The sequence below is a fragment of the Lynx rufus genome, unplaced genomic scaffold (genome assembly GCF_022079265.1).
Source record: "Lynx rufus isolate CCGP_SWC_20201006 ecotype Redwood Valley unplaced genomic scaffold, mLynRuf1.p SCAF_4, whole genome shotgun sequence".
NCBI lineage: Eukaryota > Metazoa > Chordata > Mammalia > Carnivora > Felidae > Lynx > Lynx rufus.
Genome location: NW_025814856.1, coordinates 162110804 through 162131751, shown reverse-complemented (window position 1 = coordinate 162131751; position 20948 = coordinate 162110804). Strand labels below are relative to the sequence as shown.

The following is a 20948-nucleotide window of genomic DNA, read 5'->3' as shown; positions in this document are numbered from 1 at the left end:
ACCTGATTAACAATTTAGCAGCTGTACGGCAATGCCTCACAAGTCTGCACACTCCCGGATGTGGGCACATTGTTCATTTGGTGTGACTTACAACCATAGGCCAGAAAGTAAGTCTTCCAGGGGGCTCCACTGACTTGGGTCTTTATATTTGGGTGTCAAAGGACGCTGCAGTCAAGACTCAATGGCCCCTCACAATTGTCCTATTAAGTGGGCAGAGCAGCTGTATCTTAAATATGGGGCAAAGAGGGACCAAGGTTCACCAGTCTGACAAAGGTCACGTGGCAAGCCAGGGAGAGAGAAAGGGTTAGGACTCTATCAGCTGATGCCCAGGGTCTACGCTCACCATGATATCATTTTAAACATGGCGCTCGTTGGTTTCAGCCCCAATCAGCTAGACATGCTGTCTGTCTCTCATCTATTTCAGGATCAGCTGGTTCTATTGTCACTAGTAACTTAGGACCTGTTTTTGGCTGGCTAACTGGCATCCAATTTAATAACTGCTGCCTTTCTTTTTGAAAACTGCTGGACAGGATGATGAAAAGGAAACAATATTAAGCGGTTTAAATGAGGTGCTAATTGTTTAGAGGCATAAAGAGACCTTTGCAATGCTTACCCCATACAAGGAAGGAGAGGGAAAAAAAGAGCAGGTCCCGTAATAGAAGGAAAGAAAAGTTTCTTCCGGACGCCACGCTGACACTGCGTTTTCCTATTTGGTAGCTACTTTTTCCTTCAGCGCTTCCTATGGTGTGTGTCTTTGTGCCCAGCTCTTTGAGGGCATCTGGGGGCGGCTCCACAGACGTTCAACAGTAACATTAAGATCTACTCTTTGGCTCATGCCAGTTCTTTTTCCTATGCCTCTGAATCCCTGCTCCTGTTAGTAAAGGATGCTTGTTCATCAAACTCAGGGTAACGGGAAACTGTCCAACAAAGGCCCTCCAAACCCTTGTTTCTAGCTCCCATAGCCTTACGCATTAAGAAGGGTCAGAGAAGAACTTGACAATGTAACTTCTCACCTCCTAAGCTAGTTTCCTTGTGCTCTAGGGAATATGTTATTTTGAGAGCTGAGAATGGCACCGATCTTGCTTTCAAAGTCCTGCTCCTACCTCGTCAAAACCTAGATGTTTGCTTTCTACATGGAAGATGCTTCCTGTACAAACAACCTTAAGTCAGCCATCAGTTCTTCCTGAAACTTTAAAGCAGCTTGTTTCTAAATTTTTTTCTTTTTGTTTTTGTTTATTATTTAAAGAGGTTACCACTAGCCCTCTGGACTAGAATGATAATGGACTGGGACTGGACTAGAATGATAATGGACCTAGAATGTCAAGGTTTTGCGGGATGTGACTGACAAAGCAAGATTAGACATGGAGCTTGGGTCACGATATCGTGAGCTTTCAAGGGAGGGAGCATCGTCCTGAGCTTTCAAGGGAGGGAGCTGGAAAAAAGAGATGTTTCTTTATCTTCACATAAATTACTGACCATTTAGAACGTACTGGATGTGGCCTTCATAGATACATTTAGGACTTTTGGTGAAGCCCACAATCCCAAAGAGAAGCCAAGGATTTCCAGCACTCCCTTGGCACTTAACTTAGTTACTTAATAACTTATCTACGTTTTTGTGTCTTGTCTGCTGGCCGGACTTACCCCCTTAAGGGCATACTGTATGTCTTAATGGCGGTGACATGGGAGACCCACTGAGCCCTCAGTCAGTCCAGTGCCCTAGGTTTGCAACTTTGGTGAAGGAAGTGTTGGGTTTTATTTTTCACCTTTTGAGGCAGGAAAGAGGGAAGAAGAGAGTGAAAAGAAAGGGTAAGGCCGTTTTAGTGTCAGGGACTGTTTTTGATTGTTTTAACCCCTTAATCATTTTGGGAAGAAAGGGAAAATGCTGACACAATGCATAAAGAAGAAAGCTATCATGGGAAATGCCAGAAACAATACATTTCCATCTGGCATTATTTGTGAAGTGCAAAATTAATAGCTATAAAGCCGGTTTAAAACAAATTCTAAAAAACCTTTCTACAAAACATAATGTTTAAAATTTGCTTTCGTAATTTGACAATACACGAAACAGCCCTTGATGGCAGTCATCAAAACAGGCTTTGTTTTTAACATGTCACTTGGGTTCTCCTGTTCTGCTCTTTAGTCGCACCACGTACTTTTCATTTAACAACGTGTATTATGGAATAATGATCAAGACGTCTTTAAGGTAAGGGCGTTCGTGACAGTGGCTGAGGGTCAGCAACTGTGAAAGGCGTTCCAATTCCCTTTTGTTCTGTTACCTCGACTCTGATGGGAATGAACTGGTCCAGTATCTCCTTTGGAATGTGTCATATACAGGTGCAGGGGGCCCTTGGCAACTCTAGATAACAGTTTTCATTACCCAAGAAACTGAGATCCTCCAAAAAGCAAAGGCATACTGAGAATCTTGAAAAATACATACATATAACCCTAACAAACTAGAATTTCCATTTTATTGAGGCACGCTGTCAGAAAAACAGCAATAATACTTTTTGAACCTCATCTTACATGCTTCCAGGAGGAGAAGGAAAAAAGGGATCCTACTGAATTCCTCAAAATGTTGGAGTCTGAAAAAAAATTTTAAAGTACTTACTCAGAGTCTGAACTATCATGATCATAAATGGTAGTCATTCTAGAAATAGCTTGTGTAATTTACAAAAAGAGATCAATGAAATTATTTCTTGGATGCTTCAATAGGAGCTTTGTCCCATCTATTTACACACAAAGTCTATCATTTTTAAATAAAACCAACGAGTTCTTTGTTGGAACAAGTTGGTCAAGATTCCTGATTAGACTGAGGTGTGACTAACTAGACGTGTCCATTCTCTGAGAAGCAACAGTCAGTTATCAGGTTGGTCATGAACCTAAGGTTCAGATGTATCTGCCAAAGAGGTCCCTGAATCGTGGCAGTGTGTCTGTTTAGGATGGAACGATACATGGATTAGATTAGAAAATACTGCCGTATTTTCCATATGATTCTGGAGTAAAGCAATAATAATAGCAATCATAACCTGGCTTTATTGTGGCGTGTCCATTTGGAGGACATGGTCTGCTAGGGTTTGTCACAAGGGCTTAAAAACTAAGATTTAAAGCAAGATAAGAAGAGCAACCTAATTTATGCATCATTCATTAGAAAGTGTCCACACTCTTGCTACAACTCTAAAAGGAACAGAGCAAACAAATCATAGCATCTGGCTCTAATTCCCCACCGAGGTGCCCCCACACACATATAGTGTAACCTAACATGATGTAGGTAAAGCAGAGGAAAAATCTTTTGTAACAGCTGGTCACCACCGCATTGTAGCTGACAGTCACAGGTCATGAAGAGATCTAAGACTATGCACACGGAATAGTATTAGCTTGTAGAATCTGATGAAAAATAAAACCAACAATCCCAATATACGAAACTACTTCCCCTGGTTCTTAATGCTTCTCTCTGCTGTGTTAGTTGTGTTGTTACACAACAGGTGCCATATGCTCACTTCCTTCAGTGCTTTAGGTGGGAATGCTCAGAGAATAGGCATAGATTGAGGTCTCTTTGAAAACTGTCAAACAATAGGTTGTGTTGGCCCCTTCCTTTCCTTTTCCAATTTACAGGACACCAAAAGAAATAGCATATGAACACGAACTAGTTACTACGACAGCCCATTAAAAATTGACTATATGCAAAAGGAAGAGAATGCTGGAGGCCATGTGCATCAACTTTTCTCAAGAAAAAAAATATCCACATTCTAAGGGCTCTTAAAAATGTAGAAAACTTGCCCTGTTACCATGGGTTTTTAGAACACCTCTAAACACACACAAAATAAGACAGTATTACCTACAAATTTCAATTGTTTCTTAAACTCTAAAAGCATTTTTTGTATTATTTTGATTTGATACAGAAGGGGAAACTCAGCTATAAAGAAATATTAAAAAGTACTTTTTGTGGTGATCAGTCTCCAGAATTTTCTGTTGCTTGCCTCCCCCGACTTGTGCTGATATTTTAAGGATGTGCTCAAGAGTATAAAGTAGGGTGCACTTTTGTCCCGTTCCCTCCTCCCGAATAGCTAGCCCCTCCCTCTCCCACAGCCAAATAGCCACCCCTCAGATGAGCCATTCCTTTTTGCTTTCGTCAATGGTCTCTGTGAAATTGGGGTCGTTGTTCATGATGGCAGCATCCGCGCTCTCTGCTGACTCTGCTCCCTTTGCTTCATTGGTGTGGTAGGTGCCCTTGTGGCGGAACATGTACCGAATGAGGAAGACCAAGGTGCAGAGAATGGTGAAAATCACCACAGCGATGACACCTGGTGGAGGCAGGAGAGGCACTGGAGGTTAAACAGACCTTGTATACATCCCTCCAACACCACTTTCCTCGTGTTGCCATAGTTCTCTCTCATGCCACCCTCCCTCACACAAAACACCAGCAACACACATGGACAGGACTGAAAGGAGATTAGACCAATTCACAGTTATATTTGGAGATCTTAATGCTAGTCTCTGAGGAACTGATAGACAGTTAAACAGAAGAGGAGGGACTACTGCTCAACTCATTTTATGAGGCCAGCATTATTCTGATAGCAAAACCAGACAAACACATCACAAGAAAACACAACTATGGGGCAACAGTCCTCTTTAATAAAATTTTAGCAAATCAAATCTGGCAATGTGTGGCAGAGAATATATTATGGTGAAGGGGTGTTAATTCTAGGAATGCAAGTCTGGTTTATCATTAAAAAACAAAGCGATGTAATTTACCACATTAAAGAAATATAGGAGAAAAAGCATATGACGAATTTCAACCTCCATTCATTGTGAAGCCTCTCAGAAAGTATCAGTAGAAGGAAACTTTCTCAACCTGATAAACTGCATCTATGAGAAACCTACAGCTAATACCCTAGTCAATACTAAAAGAGTAAACATATTCTCTCTAAAATAGGAAACAATGGAACAATGGAAACAGGAAACAATGGAGCATTTCTCTCTCAATGTACCAGAAATCCTTGTCAGTGCAATAAAACAAAAAAGAAATAAAAAGTGTACAGACTGTGAAGAAGTAAAAATTTTCTCTATTCTCAGGTGACATGACTGTCTCTTAGAAAATCCTAAGTTATATATATATATATATATATATATATATATATATATATGTGAAGTGTCTAGAACTAACACTAAATTTAGCAAGGCCACAAAAATCAACTGTATTTTTATATACTAGCAAGAAAATACTTGGAAGAACATTTAAAGTAATAAAAACTTAAAAAAGTAATAAAACAATACCATTTATAATAAAACAAATTGAACACAGTTGTTCAAGGCTGTGTTCACTCAAAACCACAAAACCTTACTGACAGAAATTAAAGACATAGATAAATGGATGGATAGACCACCTTTAAGAGCCGAAGCACTCAGTATTGTTTTGATGTCCATTTATAGACCTAACGCAATCCCAATGAAAATCTCAGCAAACTTTTTCTTTGGTAGAAATTTATAAGTTGATTCTAAATTTTATATGGCAATAAAGTAAAGGGTCCAGAATAGCCAACATAATTTTGAAAAACAAAAAAGAAATACCTGGAGAATGCATGTTGCTGTCTCAAGACTTAATATAAAGGTAAAACAATACAGCAAGCATGGTATTGGGTAAAGAAAGATATATAATACATCAACAAAACACAACAGAGTCCAGAAAACAGACATACACATATATGGTCTATTGATTTTTGACAAAAGTGCCAAGGAGATTAAATTTGGAAAAAGTATATAGTCTTTTCAACAAGTAGTTTTAGAATAACTGGATATTAGTTTGGAAAATAATGTCTTTGACCTTTATCTCATGCTATGTACCAATGTTAACTCAAAGTGATTACAGACTTAGTTAACAGAAACCAAAGCTATAAAAGTTCTAGAAGAAAACATAGGAAGAAATCTTCACAATCTTGAAGAGGCATATCATTAAAATAGAATTTAAAAAAAATCACAAGCCATAAAAAGATTAAAAAAATAAGACTTCATCAAAATTTAGATTTCTTGCTTTAAAAAAAAATACCACTAAGAAAATGAAAAGGCATGTCACAGATTGGAGAAAATATTCACAATACATATGTCTGACACAGGACTTGAACTATCTAGAAAATAAAAAACTGTTACAACTCAAAAGAAGTCCAATAATCCAGTTAAAAGATGGAGAAAGAGTTTTTATTTTTTATTTTTTAAATGCTTATTTTTGAGAGAGAGAGAGAGAGGGAGGAAGGGAGAGAGGGAGAGAGAGAGAGAAGAATGAGCGGGGGAGGGTAGAGAGAGGGAGACACAGAATCTGAAGTAGGTTCCAGGCTCTGAGCTGTCAGGACAGAGCCCAATGTGGGGCTCAAACCCACAAACTGGGAGATCATGACCTGAACCAAAGTTGGACGCTTAACCGACTGAGCCACCCAGGCACCCCGGAGAAAGAGTTTTAAACAGACACTTCACAAAAGATTTACAAATGGCAACAGGCACATGAAAAGACGCTCAGGGTTATTAGTCATCAGCTCATTGCACATTAAAACTGCAACGAGCTACCACTACTCGTCCACTGGAGTGGCTCAAATTAAGAAGACCGACAATACCAAGTGCTGATAAGATTGTGGAGCAAGCCTGGCCTGTCAGATAGGAACTGCGGGGATGTAAAACGGTTCAACTGTTTTGGAAAACTGTATGGCAATTTCTTACAGAGTCTAATCTCCACTTTCTGTCACACCCGGCAACTGCACTCCCAGCAATTACCAAAGAGAAATGAAAACTTATGTTCACATAAGACTTCAACAAGAATACTCATAGCAGCTTTATTCAAAATAGCTCAGACCTGGAAACAAACCAAACAGCCACAGGTGAGCAGATAAAACGAATTCTAGTACATTCACACAGCAAAACACAACTTGGCAATAAAAACGAACAGCCTATCGATTCATGCAACCATGTGGACAGACCTCAGAAACATGACGTTGAGCGAAAGAAGGCACGAACAGATGACATACTCTATGATTCCATTTCTACGCCACTCTAAAGGAGGTAAAAGTAATCAACACGGCAAAAAGCAAATCAGAGGTGGCCCTTCTTGGGAGTGGGGCAGGGCAAAGGATGGACTCTACGGGGGCACAAAGAGCTTTCTGTGGGTGGGAATGTTCCAGATCTTCATTGTGGTGGTGGCTATGGGTGTTTGTGTTTGTCACGAGTCACTGACCTGTTACGCTTACACACTTGCATATCATGCTTCAATAAAGTTGATGTTAAAAAAACAAAACACAGTGAGGAGAGGGACCTTGATAAGACTGTACCGATGTGATTGGACAATGTGATTTAGGTGGCATTCTAAATGTATTCTAGTTTTAGAGTCACATATATTTCTCTCTTTTTAAAAATGTTTATTTGAGAGAGAGGGAGAGACAGAGAGCGTGAGCAGGGGAGGGACAGAGGGAGGGGGAGACACAGAATCTGAAGCCGTCAACACAGAGCCCGACGCGGGGCTTGCACTCATAAACCGTGAGATCATGACCTGAGCTGAAGTCGGACGCGCAACCGACTGAACCACCCAGGTGCCCCAAGTCAGGTATTTCTTACAGGCATCTACTTCTCCATGTGGAAAAGAGACCTACCGACTAAGCCAAGGTGATTGGCTGGGTTTAAGACCCTTGATACGATTACAGTATTAGCTGTCCTCAGACATGCAGGGGACACCTGGATGCAGTAAGACAGGGGGGCTCAGGCAGAGGAGACGGTGGGCAACGGGGGGCAAGGATACCAACCCAAATAAGGACTGGGCTAGGAGGCTTCAATTATTCTGCAGCCGTCCCTGGGGAGAAAAGACACTGGAATATTTTAGATACCCTGGCTTATTAATTTTCTGATGATCTTTATTAAGATAATGGCAGCCAGACTGGCACACTCCTGCCTGTTTTTGCAGTAAGTGATCCTGGGCCTTTTGGGATGTGCGGGAGTGAGAAGGGGAAAAGAGAGGAGGGAGGAGGCCATTGTGGCTCCTGCACGATGGCCGGCCTGCCTGTTCAGGCTCTGGCTAGCCTGGCACGACCATCCCATTCTTACGGGTCAGCATTGAAAAGCAGCCAGGTTACGGGGCACCCGGGTGGCTCAGTCGGTTAAGCGTCTGACTGCGGCTCAGGTCACGGTCTCATGGGTTGTGAGTTCAAGCCCCGCGTTGGGCTCTGTGCTGACAGCCCAGAGCCCCGAGTCCGCTTCAGATTCTGTGTCTCCTTCTCTCTGCCCCTCCCCCACTCGCGATCTGTCTGTCTCAAAAATAAATAAACATTAAAAAAAAAATCTTTTTTTTAAAGTAGCCGGGTTACATTTACAACCGTGTCTCCACATCCGTAGGTCACAATCCTTAGTCATATTTAAATAACAAAACAAATCAAGTAAAAATCTAGATGATGGTTTTGTTTTTGTTTTTGTTTTTTTAAGACGACGCATTTACGGACAATTCTTACTTTCCACAGGTGAGGAGCCTGTGCTATGCATCACCCACCTCCAATGATAGCCGAGTTTCTGTTGACTCCATTTCTTATAGCTTGGCCTTGTCCTGGATTATATGGGAAATCAGCACTGGCTGCAGAGGAAGAAATGGAAAAGTCAAGTGTATAAGAGTCAAGGATACTAGTAATCCCAAATAACCTGATGTGGACATTTTTTCATACAACTCCTCAGCACTTCCTGTTTCCCCAGAGGAGAGTTCCGTTTCTGACAGGCCCATCTTGCCATCGTTTCCACACGTCTCAGTGCCTCCACCCCTGTTTCGGCTCTTCTGTCTGACATGAGACCCAGAGAAGCACGATCAGTCTTTTGGAGGAATATGAGAGAATCTTAGAGCTACCTGAGCCGTCCTGCTTCAGTTCCACTGACACGCAAGCTGATGGATTAGAATGTTTTTTTCTCACCTTTGGCTGAAATCTGCCTCAGCTACGAATTTCTATCTACACTGGCTATTTCTGTAGAGCCTTTTATACCTTTAGTTTAAAAAGGAATCATGTCTTTAAGTGAACATTTTGCATGACTCTAATAAAACATAGGGCATGTCAGGAATGTGTAAGCGGGTGACATTTCATAACAGTTGAGAATAATATACGCTGCCTAATAAAGTTTCCATTTCTTTCCCTGTTATAAAAAAAAATCAGAACCGGTTATATTACAGTTAGGTGTTTCCCTAGGATAAATTTCAAGTACGCAAAAGACAAACGGATCCTAAAGTCTTTCTAGAGGTCGGCAGAGTATCTGTTACCATCCATACGAGCTAATGTAACCTCAAAACCAACTTCATATTCGTTGGGCCTCTGTTTTAGACGTTCAGGTCTAAGGCAAATACTCCAACGGAAGTAGCTTCCTCCTTCAGCAGATCACCTTAGTCTAGAGCCATGGTTACTGGATGGCATCAGTTAGGTATTTAAAAAATGTTTGAACGAGTTATTTTGCATAATTAAATGTGTGCACACGGAGGAAAGAGGTCTGTGTTAGGGTTCAAGGAGGATCTCACTACGGACTCGGGTTTTGTAAGGCTCCTCCTTCAGCTCTCTGCTCTGAAGGATCCCCAGGATAATGATGAAAAGTAGGTAGAGCCCTTCTTTTCCTTTTCCCCAGGAAATAGGGCCACCAGAGAGATTTCAGATCCTACCAGCAAATGCTACTTCAGCTTTTCTCTGACTGAAGACCAGAAAAATGATCTGTTCCTGGATCGATCATATTCCAAATCAGCTCGGCCACCAGTGCCACTCAGGCCTGTCGATTGGATTAAAATGCAGATGCTAAGAAAGACACAAATGAAAGAACTTAACTCTGAGTCCTGGGGACTTTTCTTTCTTTAAAAAAAATATTTTTTAAAAATGTTTATTTGAGAGAAAGAGAGAGACAGAGGCATGAGCAGGGGAGGGGCACAGAGAGAGAGAGAGACACAGAATCCGAAGCAGGTTCCAGGTTCTGAGCTGTCAGCACAGAGCCTGACGCGGGGCTCGAACTCACGAACCGTGAGATCATGACCTGAGCGGAAGTCGGACGCTTAACTGACTGAGCCACCCAGGCATCCCAATTGTGTACTTATTTTAACTGGTCCAATCCCATGTCTAGGGAGAGAGGGAAAGGCAGAGCCAACATGAAGTATACTGTAGTCAGTGACATTCCCCATGCCCTTTAGGACTTTCTGGTGTGGGCAGCATGGACGGATATTCAAAATTCCAAGTGTCGGCCCAAGGATGTAATGACCTTGCATTTGTAGGCTCATCACCCGATGTTAAGGGTGATCAGAAAATCATCCTGTGTGAATAAAAATGGTTTCCAAATAATATTTCTGGAAACCTTGGGTTTCTTCTTTAAACCTGAGTGTTCCCTTCAGAGAAAGATTATTTGTAGATGTGACAAATGAATGTATTCAGCCATTCAACAGGTCTTTCCAGAACGCCGACTATGTGTCAGGCACCATTCTAAGTGCTGGGGATCCACAGTGAACAATAAAAAAGATGAAAATTGTTGCTGATGAGGAATTTCTGTGCCTCACTGAAGAGTTTGGTTTACACAGTCAAAACACTAATTTAAAGCACGGATGTGGTTTTAGTTACGTCCCTATCTAGTTACAGTAAATTGCCTAAAGCTGCTTTGTAGTTGCCATGTTACAACTCATACACTCATAGGTCACGGTCAGATTTGGTTACTGACATAAACCACCCTTCCGAGACTGACAGACTGCGAGTTTCTTTCCGAGGATGAAAGTTCATACTGTCACGACTCATCTTTGACCTAGTTTCCAGGCCTTCTGACAACGTTAATTACCCTTCTCTGGACACTATTTAGTCCATATCTTCCTAGAAAGCCATCAAGCTTGTTGAGTGGCCCAGATGGGATTGGAAACCAGGCAAGGTTAATTCCTAAGCCATTCATTCCCATCCTGCCTTTTGAGGGCTGATGAGGCAGCCAGGTGGGGAAGTCCCAGCATCCAGACAGTTCCGCTTGGGCAGGGCCTGTGGGAGGAGGAGCCTTTTTAGGGGATGAGGGAGAGAAATCTGTTTCGTCTTGGAGGTACTGAGCCTGGGGTGCCTCTGGGACACCCAGATGGAGACGTCTACTGGACGTTTGGTATCTTGTGAGTGGCTCGTATTTTTCGTCTCCTTCCGAGAAACACAGCCATCTCCTCACCACTTTTAAGTAACATGAACCTTCAAAATATATGACGTACGGAGACAAAAACAATGACAGTGGCAATTTTGTGATTATTCTATTATGTGAGAGTCGTGACTCTATGAAGCTGTTTGCTTCTCTGCTTCAGGTAATGTCGATGGGAGAACACACCACGCTTTCTCTCTGCTCCAAAACCGACTGTACGGCTTTGCATCCTTGGCCACAAAACTGCAGAAAAACACAGATATTTAGAGACGTGTATACACCCCTGTCTCTGGATCCCTTGAAGTTACTGACATAACCAGTAGTGGAAGGTGTGGGTGTGACCTGAAATGACCCAAGAAGAACAGGAACAGCTAGAAGAGAACATGGAAATTTATCCCAGGATCGCCTTTCTTACAAAATCCGAAATCCTTTGTAGGGGGAGGAAGGCCTCCTTTGAGCTGAATTTCTCTCCTGCTCCTTCTCTGCCGGGGCCACTTTTCCAACTTGACATTCTAGGCACACAGACTCCTGATGCTTCCTGGTCGACACGTTCTGGCTCATCCCTCCGCCCCCCTCACCTCTGCCCTGCCTTTCCTCTCTCTGTCCATCAAATCTTACCTGTTTCCTAAAACTATCCTCAGCCACCTCGGTTACACGTCTGGCCCTCTTGTCAAGGTCAATCGGTCTGAATTCTTGTCACTCCCTACACGGCAGCCATGCTCTTAAAGGCATGCTCAGTTAATGTTCACGGTCCCAATGACAAACAGTGCTGACAGGCAGCTATGGCTAATGAGACGTTCGTTAAAATGAAATCAGTCCAGGTGTGCCTGGGTGGCTCCGTCCGTTAAGCGTCTGACTTCGGCTCAGGGCATGATCTCGCGGTTCATGAGTTCAAGCCCCACGTCCGGTTCTGTGCTGACAGCTCAGAGCCTGGAGCCTGTAAATATAGAAAAGCTACCAATGGTTCCTGTGTCCACTGGTCTTTGGTTATTATCAGAAAACAGCCAGTGGGAAAAACCCTGAGGTACAACTGAAGTCCTCACGAAATTCAAGGGCACGGTTCTGTTTCTCGCATAAGCATCCCTGTTTTCATGGCTTCATTTATAACTTAAGTCTGGTTGTCCTAATGCACGTGAGTCCTTACTCCCTTGAGGCATATCCATTTTATCCTGGCCAAGCAGAGCAAGCGCTATTTTGACAGATATATTTGAAATGATTTCACTGTAACCATCCTCCCTGCCCACCCCCCACCCCGCGGTACCAACATCCTCTGGGAAATGCATGTATGAAAACTTGGAAATCAAGAGACGTGAGTAAGACATAGGACAAAGCTCATCCCTGACACAGACTCCATTCTGTTCTATCTCCTCCCCCGTCTGCTGGGAGAGCAGAGCAATTTTAGGGGTGCTGCAGAATCAAGGAACCTATATTTTGGGAAATGGCATGAATAGGTCCCAACAGGCTGGCTGGCACAGTTGTGAGAGGATGCGACTCTTGATCTCGGGGTCATGACTTTGAGCCCCATGTTGTGGGTGGAGCCTACTTAAACACACACACACACACACACACCCAAAAAACCAGACTCTAGATATTAACAGTCTCAAGACCAGACCTGCCTCAAATAGCCAAAGACTATATTCAATATACGTTTCTCCTGGGTCTCCAAGTGATAGAACATGATGATGACTGTCGAAGCATGGTGCTGTGTCAGCTCTGATTTAGGGTCTCATAGGAGCATGTGCATTTCTGTTTATTTCCCTTGTGTACGTCCTCTTGTCTGTCTGGCCATCCCCATTACACTGGCCACACACAGACCGTGTCTCCTTTGCACACCTAGAGGTTGGTGCTCCTCCCTTTCTCCACCCGGCGTAGCGCAGGCAGACCGTGGGCTGGAGGAATCCATGATGAGACATTCTCCACCCACACTCATGCTTGTCCCATTGCCCGGCTGAGGCTTCGGGCTACAGCACACTATTGCCCTCCTTGCCAGAGAGGGAACATATATGACAGGCTCCAAAGATACTCAGGCATGGGTCGGATTCACCCTCAACACACAGACACTGTCCCCTTCCACTGTCTTTGCCACTCGAGAAGCCACCTGAGGGCTCAGCACCGGTGTCCTTTCCCTCTTCCTCCTGCTCTACCTTCAGGTTGAAAATCAAGAAGGAAACAACAAACATTGTAAAAGTGGGCCTGGCGGGGGGGCGGGGGGTTCCCATAATGATACCCATACTGTAGAGCGATCCGTTCTTAGAGCTGGGTGAGTAAAAATACACTTTCCTCCCCCGCAAAATAGAAAGGATGAATGTTCTGTCCTTCCCTTTGCTGCGTTCCTGGAAGGATTTGTCAGGAAAGTAAATGACAGTCTAACCAGCACCTCTTATCCTGTGTGCTTTGTGGGGCGAGTGTGGTGCCTCTCCCTGGCAGCTGAGACCCCCGGGGCTCTTGGGGGTCGGGGACAAGTTCTGACCCCTGCCGGCCTGGGAGGTAAGGGACATCGCGCAACAAGGGCTCCGGGGACCATGCAGGTTGTTTATACGTGACGAACAGGAAAACTCTAAATTCTAGGATTATAAGGTTAGTCATCGTTTGGATGACACTTTCTTCACAGATGAAACTCATTAGGGCCCAGGACAGCAAGGGGTTGGTGGAATCAACCTAGAAGTGTTTTCCTTCCGTGGTGGAGTACAAAATGTAAAGCAGGGGAAATTCAAATTTCAGGAACAAGGTAATTAGGGACTAATAATAATAGCCCTTCCTACAAGTCAGGCACTGTTTTTTGTTTTTTGTTTTAATTTTTAAAATGTTTATTTTTGAGAGAGAGAGACAGACAGCGTGAGTAGGGGAGGGGTGGAGAGAAAGAAAGAGAGAGAGAGACACAGAATCTGAAACAGGCTCCAGGCTCTGAGCTGTCAGCACAGAAGCCTGACGTGGGGCTCGAACTCTGAACAGCAAGATCATGACCTGAGCTGAAGTCGGACCCTGACTGACTGAGCCATCCAGGCGCCCCAAGCCAGGTACTGTTTTAAGTCCTTTAAGTCCATTTCAGCCTCATGTGAACCCCGACAGGTTGGCAATATTCATCCCGTTTTGGAAGGTTCTGGAAGGCCAAAAGCTGGTCTGAGGTCCCATAACCAGTAAGTGGTAGAGCCAGAGTTTGAACCCAGGAAACTGGCTCCAGAGACGACTTGCAAAAACACTAAGCTGAACTGTTTCTGATGTGAAAGCAAACTTTGTAAGAGCAGGCCCAGGGGACACGTCTCCCCATCACTGCACACGGTCTACACCGGCTCTATCAAATCAACACAACTGCATGGTCTCAAGGCAACGAAGGCTCAGTTATTCTCCCCGTGGTTGGCGGCCTGCCTCGGACCCAGATAGGAGTCCCTCACCGACCCAAACAGCACAGAGAGAATGCTTATTACCACCATGGAAACACTTGTGAAATCATGAAATCAGGAACCGTGCTAACTGTGCCTTAAACCGTCACTGTTAGAACATAATTTTTTTTTTAATCACATTTAGGGAATGTGAAAAATAGAAGACGTTTCCAGGCAGGTGCTTAAGTACAAATAAATGATTTAAAAAACAGTTGCAAGAACAGAATATTAACAAGAGATTTGAATTCTTTAGCCACCAATTTCTTGCCTGCCCCATTGAGCAGGCAGGGAGAGGACAGAATAATAAAGCTTTTTTTTTCTTCTTCTTCTTCTTCTTCTTTTTTTTTTAGTACACAAGATAAATGAGGTAGTTGTAGTTCTTATTTACTAAGTTTCAAAATATGTAAAATTGTAGACTTCAGGCTCAGAAACCAATGGCAAATAAAACACACATTTAAATGCATACAAAAGTAAATCGAGATTATCTCACATAAAACCCCCAAAACCAAAGGCACTAAAAGCTTCAGGTTGTCATCTATCAGGGACAAAAAAATTAGATACTAGCTGACATCTCGTAGAGAAAACATCGCCATGGAAACCACTTGAGCTTCGGCATCTGAAGTGATAATTTGAGATACTCGAACAAAACTGCTATTAGTTATAATTTAATTTAGATTGCAGCATGATTTTTGCAGCGGGGGCTGGGCCAGATGATGTATATGTGCCTTTGTTCTTTCCAACGTCTTTGTTTCGTTTCACTGTATTCTCTCTCCCAGTCTGAGCTCGATGGCAGAAAATTATTTTTTTCAAATAATTTGTTCTAGCCATTCACTGCTGACTGGTGTTCTAGAAGCCTATGGAAACAAATGGTGGCCGACAAAGATGCTGAAGATATAAGGGGATGTTGTTTTATTTTCAGAGAGGTGATGGCTGATCACGTTTGCAGGAGGGAGAGACTTCTCCAGGCCAGCAGGATTTTAGCCAGGCAAACAGAATGTGGCACGCATCCCCACGAGCCTGAGTTTTGTATTTACACCTATGCCCTCACCTCGGTTTTTGCAAAAAGCCAGCCAGCCAGAATTCCAAATTCAAATGGGGAGGGGATTACGGACTTTTGGCTTCTGACTTGAGAAATCACACAAGGCTTACATTTCAGTTCCAGTCTCTCTCTTTTTTTTAATGTTTATTTTTGAAAGAGAGAGAAAAAGAGAGGGAGAGAGCGTGTGCAGGAGCAGGGGAGGGGCAGAGAGAGAGAGAGGGGGACAGACGATCCAAAGCAGGCTCCACAGTGACAGCCGCAGGGGGTCGAACTCACCAACTGTGAGATCGTGACCTGAGCCGAAGTCTAAGTCGGGCACTTAACCAACAGAAACCCCCAGGCGCCTCAACATTTCTAGCTTCTTTTTTTTTTAAGTTTATTTGAGAGAGAGAGAGAGAGCGAGAGACAGCGAGAGAGAGCGCAGGGGAGGAGCAGAGAGAGAGGGAGACAGAGAATCTGAAGCAGGCTCCGTGCTGTCAGCGCAGAGCTTGATGTGGGGCTCAAACCTATGAACCATGAGATCGTGACCTGAGCCGAAGTCAGACCCTTAACCGACTGAGCCATGCAGGCGCTCCCCCCTCCCCCAACATTTCCAGCTTCTTAAAGGAAAGAGCAAGTGGCAGCTGCCTGCCTGGTTGTCAGAGATTTGGTGAGAAAAAGGTCAATTAGGTAAAAACGAACAGAATACAGGAACTGGTCATCACCTGCTATATATTTGTTTAAAAAGGTTTTTTTTTTTAAGTTTTTAATTTTGAGAGAAAGAGAGAGAGTAAGCGAGCAGGGGAGGGGCAGAGAGAGAGGGAGACACAGAATCGGAAGCAGGCTCCAAGCTCCGAGCTGTCAGCACACAGCCTGATGGGGGGCTCGAACCCACGAACTGTGCGATCGTGACTTGAGCAGAAGTCAGACACTTAATCAAGTGGGCCACCCAGGCGCCCCTGACTGTTTAATGCCAACTTTTACACAAAAGATCTGAATGGGCAGTTGATTATATTAGATTCCCTCCTTCCATTTTTTTCCTTTTTTTTTTTTTTAAAGCCAACTCTGAGTTGTCTCAGTTGCCTTTCAGGAAGAAAGATTTATGGATATTCCGAGACCAGGCTGAACACCACGTTCTTTTGTCCGACTGCCCATAATAGGTATTTGAGTTGGAAACAGCTCGTTACTGACACGAGTTCAGTCTTGGTATTCCATGAAATAAACAGGTAAGACGCTGGGCGTCCATTTCCACGGTGGGCAAAGGCGTCCTGTTATTTCTCAGGTGGGCAAACCGTTCCTTCTTTCATGTTAGTTACAATCGTTGATGAGTCTGTCATCGGAGCTGTTGCTGGATGATGTCACGGGCACTGTGGGTCAGAGACGGTGACAGCCGGCTGTCACGGGTTGACTCCCTCAACGTCTCCCTCCTGCGGAGCAGGTACACCGCACGGAAGTGTTCAGTCTTGAAGCCGGTAGGTGCCCGCCACCTAAATGTGAGCCCTGTGGATTCATTAAAGACACTTCTGTGCATCTTGCTGTGGTTCTCAAGCTGAGCCTTGAAAGTCTAGATCAGGGAGCCCCAGAGCGAGGGCTGGGGAGCCCGGTGGTGTGGCCTTCCTTTCACGGTGAAGAGGGTCATGCTCCTGTCTGCGGGGCTCTGCAGTCACCGCGTTCCTCTGCCACAAGGTGTAAATAAATCCGTGCTGGTGTCATCAGGAGTGCAGAAGCCCCAGATCTGGGGGAATATGATTGGTTTACTGGAATTGATTCGTTTTTTTGAGAGAAATCTTGTCTCCTTGCTGCTGGTACCTATATGGGTGGAGGTTGAGAGAAGGCGGCCAGCTCAGGGGGGAAGGCCAGTGGCTACAGAGGAACATGGTTGTCCAATATTCCAAAGCACCAGAGTGACTGTCACTTGAGGATGTGCTGGGTCACCGTTTACAGATACATTCATCAAGCCTGGTGAACATCCCCCCTACGCAGGGGTCCCAGCTAACACAAGTTGTGGTTAACTGTTGGCAAAGCGGTCCCAGCAAGAATTGGTTGTCTGTTCGACAGTGGAAAGAGTCTCAGTTTCCAAGGAGAGGGTGGCTGAGAAAATAAAGACGGCAAGAAGATACCAATCGTAGCGAATGAGCCAAAAATGCATCTTTTAAAGACATTTCCTGCTGTACTTCCTCTCCTCCCTGACAGGTGTTTGAGCTGGCACCATTCAGAAGGCCAACATCTTCAGGAGACCTTGAGGCCATGGTCTCCGGGCTTCTGCTGAGAAACATGTCCACTTGGTGTTATGCACGTCTCAGTAAAGGCTTTGGACTTCCAGAATTTATGGTGCGGAAGCTTGGTGAAAATAGCTTTTTTATCTACCCAAGAGATGAGTTTCCTCATTCGTGAGAACACTGAGGCACATTTCATCATATGAGGAATCAGGCAAGGATGAACGTGTCCTTTTACTCCCCCTTTATGGAGATTTCCAGTAGATTCCAAGGCCATAATTTGACTGTGGATAGCTCTTTTGGAAGCAGTTGGATATTCCTGATTTGTTTTTGTCACCATCGTACGTCTTTCAAGGTAGTACAGTGAAAAATCAAATGCACGTTAAAAAAAATTTAATCTGCTATAACATCTATATCTTGACTTGCGGGCAATGCTGTCTTCTGTTTTAGGTGATGAATACGGTCCTGCTCTCTGTAGACTGGTCTGTCAATGTCCACTCGGTTTGGGCTTTGTAGGAGGTCGCGTTATAACTGCTGTTTCTTTTCTTTTCTCTTCCTTCCTTCCTTCCTTCCTTCCTTCCTTTCTTTCATGTTTATTTATTTTGTGTGTGTGAGAGAGTGCAAATAGGGAAGGAGGGAAGGGGGGAAGGGGAAGGGGAGAGAGAGAGAGAGAAGGAGAGAGGGAGAGAGAGACAGGGGGAGAGAGAGGGAGAGGGAGAGAGGGAGGGAGGGGGAGAGAGAGAGAGAGAGAGAGAGAGAGAGAGAATCCCAAGTAGGCTCCGCTCCCAGCAAAGAGCCTGGCACGGAGCTAGATCCCACAACTTTGGGATCATGACCTGAGCCGAAATCAAGAGTCAGATACTTAACTGCCTGGGCCACCCAGGTGCCCCACTGCTATTTCCTCAAAATGTAAAATTAACCCTTTTTATCCCTAAGAGTTCAGAAACCAGTGTCTAGGTGGGGAGCGTATCTCAGACCACAGCGGCATTCGCCCACTCCACTGTGTGGTCTATTCAAAGCGGTGGGGGGTGAGCAGACAGGAAGTACTTTTAAAAATTAATTCTGCACACATTTTAAGTCTTTTATCAATGCCCAGCTGGGCTCTTGCTTTTGAAATACTCTTTTCGGCTGTGTTAGCACAAGCGAACGTTTCTAATTCCAATCCCAAGACAATGCCTTTTCTTCCAAGAAGGCTGACCTCGTAAAACTGAATATACAACTCGCAAGCTAGAGATTTCTGCTGTCTTGTGAGCTGTTCTCTTCTTGAATTAACCTTGGATCTCAGAAGACAGCCATCTTTGCTTGTTGGCAGGTGGAATGACTAAGGATCATCAAAAAAGAACCCTGTAAAACCAATGAAAGCTTCCCGGTGTTTTCCACAAATAGATTCCTCCCCAGTGCTGGCTCACATCATTACCAGGATGGGATAAACTTCCAGCACCAGCCATGTGGCTCTAACACAGTTCTTTTGGGTCAACAGAGTGTGAAAAAATACTTAATTGGCTCTAGCAGTCTTCGGTATGATTTCTTCCACATCGAAAAAGAGAAAGCGGGGGGGAAAAAAAAGAAAAAGAAAAAGGAAGGTGTATTTTGCAGCGGGGATTTCGCCTCTAGGGACACAGTTATTATTTCAGACTCCTGCATTATATTTAAGAGATGTCAGAAGGGAGGAACACAACTCTGAATAGGGACTGAAATTCTTTTAAAGTTTAAAGTTTCTATTGAGAGGAAGGAAAAATGGGGTATACCTGAATTTGAGACCCGATCATGCTATTCTCTGTATAGTTTTGGGCGAGGTGCTGTAAACACTGGGGCCGCTGGCTCAGTCCTGACTGCACATGAGGAATCTCTCAGGGATGGGGAACAGGCATCGGGAGTTTTAAAAAACTGCCCCGGTGATGCTAATGTGCAGCCAGAGCTGAGTTGCAGCCACTGAGGTGTTTGTTCATTGACAGAATGAATGCATTAATTTTGTGAGTCGATTTCCTTATCTTTTTTTTAATGTTTATTTATTTTGAGAGAGAGAGAGAGAGAGAGAGAGAGAGAGAATGTGTGTGCCCATGCGTGCACGTGCAGGGGAAAGGCAGAGAGAGAGGGAGAGGGAGAATCCCAAGCAGTTTCCACACCGTCAGCAAAGAGCCTGAGGCGGGGCTTGAACTCACGGACCCCAAGATCATGACCGGAGCTGAAATCACGAGTCAGATGCTTAACCGATCGAGCCACCCAGGGGCCCTGGTTTTTCTTATCTTTACGAAAATGTGGCTAATACCGTCCACACATACCACATAGGGCCGCTGTGAGGATAGAACAAAACCAGACACTGAAGCGTTAAAGTCGCTCACAAATCGAAGCTATCATTTCTGTCTTTATCCTTTCCAGTCTTCTAAAAGTTAAAATTCCCAAGTAATTTCTCGAAAATCGCCTTTAGCCTTTCTAAGCGGGAAGTTTCAGAGCAACCTGTGTCCGTCCCTAGGTTGAAAATAATTGCAACCACATTCATCTGGATTTTTATGCACATTTTAACGTAAAGTTGATTTTACTTTTTTCCCCGAAGCCTTCCGGGGTTACCCTCTGGAGGAAACTCAGCCGCAGAATCGAGAATCCCCCTGGGTCTTTAGACATTTCTGAGTAGTCTGTGCAGAGCCTGGGGAATCCACCAAAGATCTCTCCAAACGAGCGAAACGACTTGTCGCCTGTTTGTTGGCCGTGTTCAGAGGGACTTTCCCCTGAAGAGCGGATGGCATTGGGTCAAACACTTCATCTGGGTAACGTTTCTGTGACTTTCGAAATCAGAGGCAAGGACACAAAGCCCCAGATTTGCCAGCAAAGGTAGAATTAGCCTTTCCGGGGGGTGGGGGGGGGGCGACTGGCAGGGATTCCCTCGGGAGGATTCACACCCAGGGATTCTGACAAAACAGTCTTTCTGAGTGACAGAGTCAGTAAAGGAAGCAATGCTGGATTCATCTGGAAGATGCTGAGCTCCCCTGAATGCCTCCAAGGGATATGCATGGATGTTCAAAGACACAGCACAGTAGGAGGAGGCTTCAGACGGGTGGCTCCTGGAACCAAGGTCAGACTCAGACATCCCCGGACCACACGGAAGTCAAACCTGCTTCACTTCTGTGGGCGTCTCGTAACATTGCTACGACATGAGAATGAGGCAAAAATGGAGAGTGGCACCCACCAGAGTCTGTGGTTCTG

At 44.3% G+C, this 20948-nt stretch overlaps 1 protein-coding gene across 1 annotated transcript in view; it reads right to left on the bottom strand.

The window, feature by feature from the left end:
* Nucleotides 1-4085: 4085 nt before the first annotated feature.
* The window catches only part of CNTNAP2 (contactin associated protein 2), a 1378773-nt gene continuing 1361910 nt past the window's right edge, over nucleotides 4086-20948 (bottom strand). Inside the window, exons 23-24 of the mRNA XM_047095265.1 lie at nucleotides 8516-8596; nucleotides 4086-4301 (exon numbers count right to left, since the gene is read on the bottom strand). Of these exons, the coding sequence (XP_046951221.1) occupies nucleotides 4102-4301; nucleotides 8516-8596 (281 nt within the window). The 3' untranslated portion in view covers nucleotides 4086-4101. The remainder of the gene's footprint in view (nucleotides 4302-8515; nucleotides 8597-20948) is intronic.